We start from the raw sequence: 3,116 nt of genomic DNA, 5'->3' as shown, positions 1-3,116 counted from the left end.
ATTAACAGTCAAAGACAAGCGATTATTTTATTTTTTCCTCAGCTCTTGTTTGCATGTCTGGACAAAATAACTATATATGTCATGTAGCAGTACATAATTTCTGGTTTATACATGGATTATTTTATGTTCTCCTATGCAAATGGCGTACCACTATGTAGACAGCAAGACAATGACATAATGTGTTTACAGAATGCATCACATGATTGATTTTGAAGAATATGAAATCAATAAATTTAATTGGATCTATATACAGCTTACCAATTACACAAATGAGTATGAACAAATTGAATGGTAACATTAGACCAGTGCTATAAGTAGCATACACATTAACCACCATAACTTGCATTTCATCGCAATGCAGTGTAATGATCACAAATCGGTCACTTGCCCTGGTAAGTTAATTGGTCGGCAGACATTGCTCACTAGAATTGCAACTTGCTAGCAAATGATTGCCCAAAGTTCCATCCCTTCGGCACAACGTTGTTGAACACAAGCGTGTGTCCATCAGTGTTGGTTAGTCTAAAGGAGAGCATCTTGCCGGTGAGGTTCGCCAGCGAGTGCCAGTTAGCGCCCCAATTGCGTGCCATGGGCATCCAGTCGTTGGAATCAGAGCTTTTGACATCCATGGACTTGATCGAGCCTGCTGCACCAACGTTGCTCACAAGCACAAGATTGAAGTAATCATGACCATTGATTCTGAACCTGACGCCACCCCGCTTAACACATGGAACTCTGCATGTGTATGGCAGTGGCATGGAGAAAATTTAAAGTTATATGTTGCTACGATGACTTTGGACTAAATTTTAAACTTATAAGAGGCGCATGTATACCTCTGGTACATGACGGGGATGATGCCACCTCTATAAACACCGATCTTCTCCCATGCCGGCTGGGCCATGTCGAAGTGTGGCCGTGGCGGGTTGCACCAGCCTCCGTTGTCATTGGGGAGGGTGTCGTTGGGCGGGCAAAAGTTCGTGGCAGTGACAGTCACCGTCACGCCGGGCTTGCAAAACAACGGGTCCGCTCGCTTTCGATCGCATGCGATCTTGTAGCACTGCCCGCACGCGGCGCCGTCATTGAACAGCACCATGCTCAGAGCCGCCGTGCGCGTCCCGTAGCCTTCAGAGAAGAGGTTGCCGTACCCGCACGCGCCACCTGCAATACATAGAACACATCGCAAGTGTTAGAGCAGAGAAGAACAAGATGAACCGGGCATGCACGCACTAGATGGATGTAGAGGCATGAGTGCTGGAATTTTGTCTATTTGGGGCCTAGCCCAATAGCAGTTTCAGAAATTCCTAATAAATCCTAGAGGCCCACACAGCCCATTTGTACAAGGCAAGAGGTGCAACAAAAGTTTAGTCCCACATTGCTAGTTGAGTGGGAGTTGGACCTCCTTATAAGGGAGGTTCTCTCCCCACTTGTACGAGCATGAGAACAAGAGGGATATCCACGCGCGCTCCTGTTAAAAGTTCTGCCACAGTTCCTTGTTCTAATCCTTGTCCTACACATGTTAGGTTCTACTTCATATATGCAGAGGCTATTTACCTTCTCTCTGTCAGAACGCATGACTTGTTTTATCTCTTCTATATTAGTCATGCTTTATCTAGTATTTCTGTTAATAAAATCATTTGGTAAATTGCTCATATATCCAACAGTGAGTTGAATGATTAGTTGATTACCCATTGTATCGGAGGCGTCAGCACCGCCGTAGAACGTCGCATGCGCCTTCTGCCAGACGAAGGGTTGCGGGGATGTCGTGCTCGGATTGTCCGCGGCCACAGAGAGCACACAGCCGATCGCCGCCAGCAGCACCCCTGCAGCAACTCGAGCTAGAGCCATATCTGCCGCTAGCTGCGTCTGGCTTGAAGTATCTATGGATGCGTTTGCTCGTGTGTGATTTATTGCTGACGGTTGTGAGTGATCTGACGATCGTTTGTGTATATATAGTCCTCCCATGCGGTCGATTTGTGCGTACGTCGCTAGAGGATTCAGCAAGGCCACCCTGATTGGATGAATGAAGCATGTAGCGTGCAAAGGTGCCTGGCCGTGCAGCGGAGCCAATGCTTGCATGCCAATCAAGAGATATATGTATAGTATGCACGTAGGCGCAGACCCGTCCCTTGAATCGTACGACGAGTGTTCATGTCCTGCATCTGGTCCTCAACGTCGGCGGCGCACATAGGGTGTGATGATTAGGTCGTGAAGAAATCTTGAGTTGTCAGTAAGGCACATCGATAGATGCTTTCAATCCGTCCATTTTCATGCATGGTCATGAAGTAATGTTCGTCGGCTTGATCATGCGATCATTCTTTGGCCGTTAAACCAGGCTAATCCTCAAGTTGCCCAAACGTGTACGCGGGCAACGTTTTCGTTAGCAATTTATCGGTTTCATCATACCTTTTCGTGTTTGTTTGTTTCTCACTTTCCACTTTTTCTTCTGGTTTCCTTCTTGGAGTTTTGTTTCTATTCCTAGGGAGCAACAAACCAACGCTTATCCTTTGGGGCTCCCGCAAGGATCTTTTTTTTTGTCCTCGGAGCACGTGAAGTGGTGCGTCCAGTCGCAGTAATTTATCGCGTGTTGGGCACTCTTTCCGAGTTTTTTTTACCTGTGTCTCCCAGGGGCGGATCCAGAACAAAAATGTCCCGGTGTCCACATGTATACAAGGATAGATACCAAACAATAGTATGCACTCCATTCCTTTATATATGAGTTTTTAGAAAAATATATCAATATCCACATTACGAAATTCATATCATTTGATCCTTCAAGAAGATAGTTTCGTATTTTATCTATTAGGTTTTGTAGATGTTGTTATTTTATTTTATAATTTTGGTCAATCATTTAAATGGTTGACTTGCACGGAAATCAATACACCTTATATTCTGGAACCAAGAATAACACACCTAACAACACAAATTATATGGCAGTGAGATTTCTTACAAAAATGAACTGGTTCATGTGATGGGCAAGCTATATCATCTTGTGCTGAGGACTTTATTTTTTTAAGAAACATTTCCATAAATTCTCATGTTAATAATTATTATTGTGTTAGCAAAAATGTATGAGTTACATTATTTGTGTTTGCATATGCAAGAATAGAAACAATAAACAA

At 44.1% G+C, this 3,116-nt stretch overlaps 1 protein-coding gene across 1 annotated transcript; it reads right to left on the bottom strand.

The window, feature by feature from the left end:
• Window positions 1-219: 219 nt before the first annotated feature.
• Window positions 220-1,901, bottom strand: LOC125547656 (expansin-A24-like). Its single transcript, XM_048711466.2, has 3 exons — window positions 1,683-1,901; window positions 831-1,155; window positions 220-732 (listed from the first exon to the last, which is right to left on the bottom strand). The coding sequence occupies exons 1-3, from the start codon at window positions 1,840-1,842 to the stop codon at window positions 423-425; spliced, it is 795 nt and encodes a 264-aa protein (XP_048567423.2). The 5' UTR covers window positions 1,843-1,901; the 3' UTR covers window positions 220-422.
• Window positions 1,902-3,116: the final 1,215 nt, after the last annotated feature.

This window comes from Triticum urartu, chromosome 3A (genome assembly GCF_056163025.1).
Source record: "Triticum urartu cultivar PI428250 chromosome 3A, HENAU_Tu73, whole genome shotgun sequence".
Taxonomy (NCBI): Eukaryota; Viridiplantae; Streptophyta; class Magnoliopsida; order Poales; family Poaceae; genus Triticum; species Triticum urartu.
Note: the sequence above shows the minus strand (reverse complement) of the source record. Positions and strands in the feature narration are given on the sequence as shown.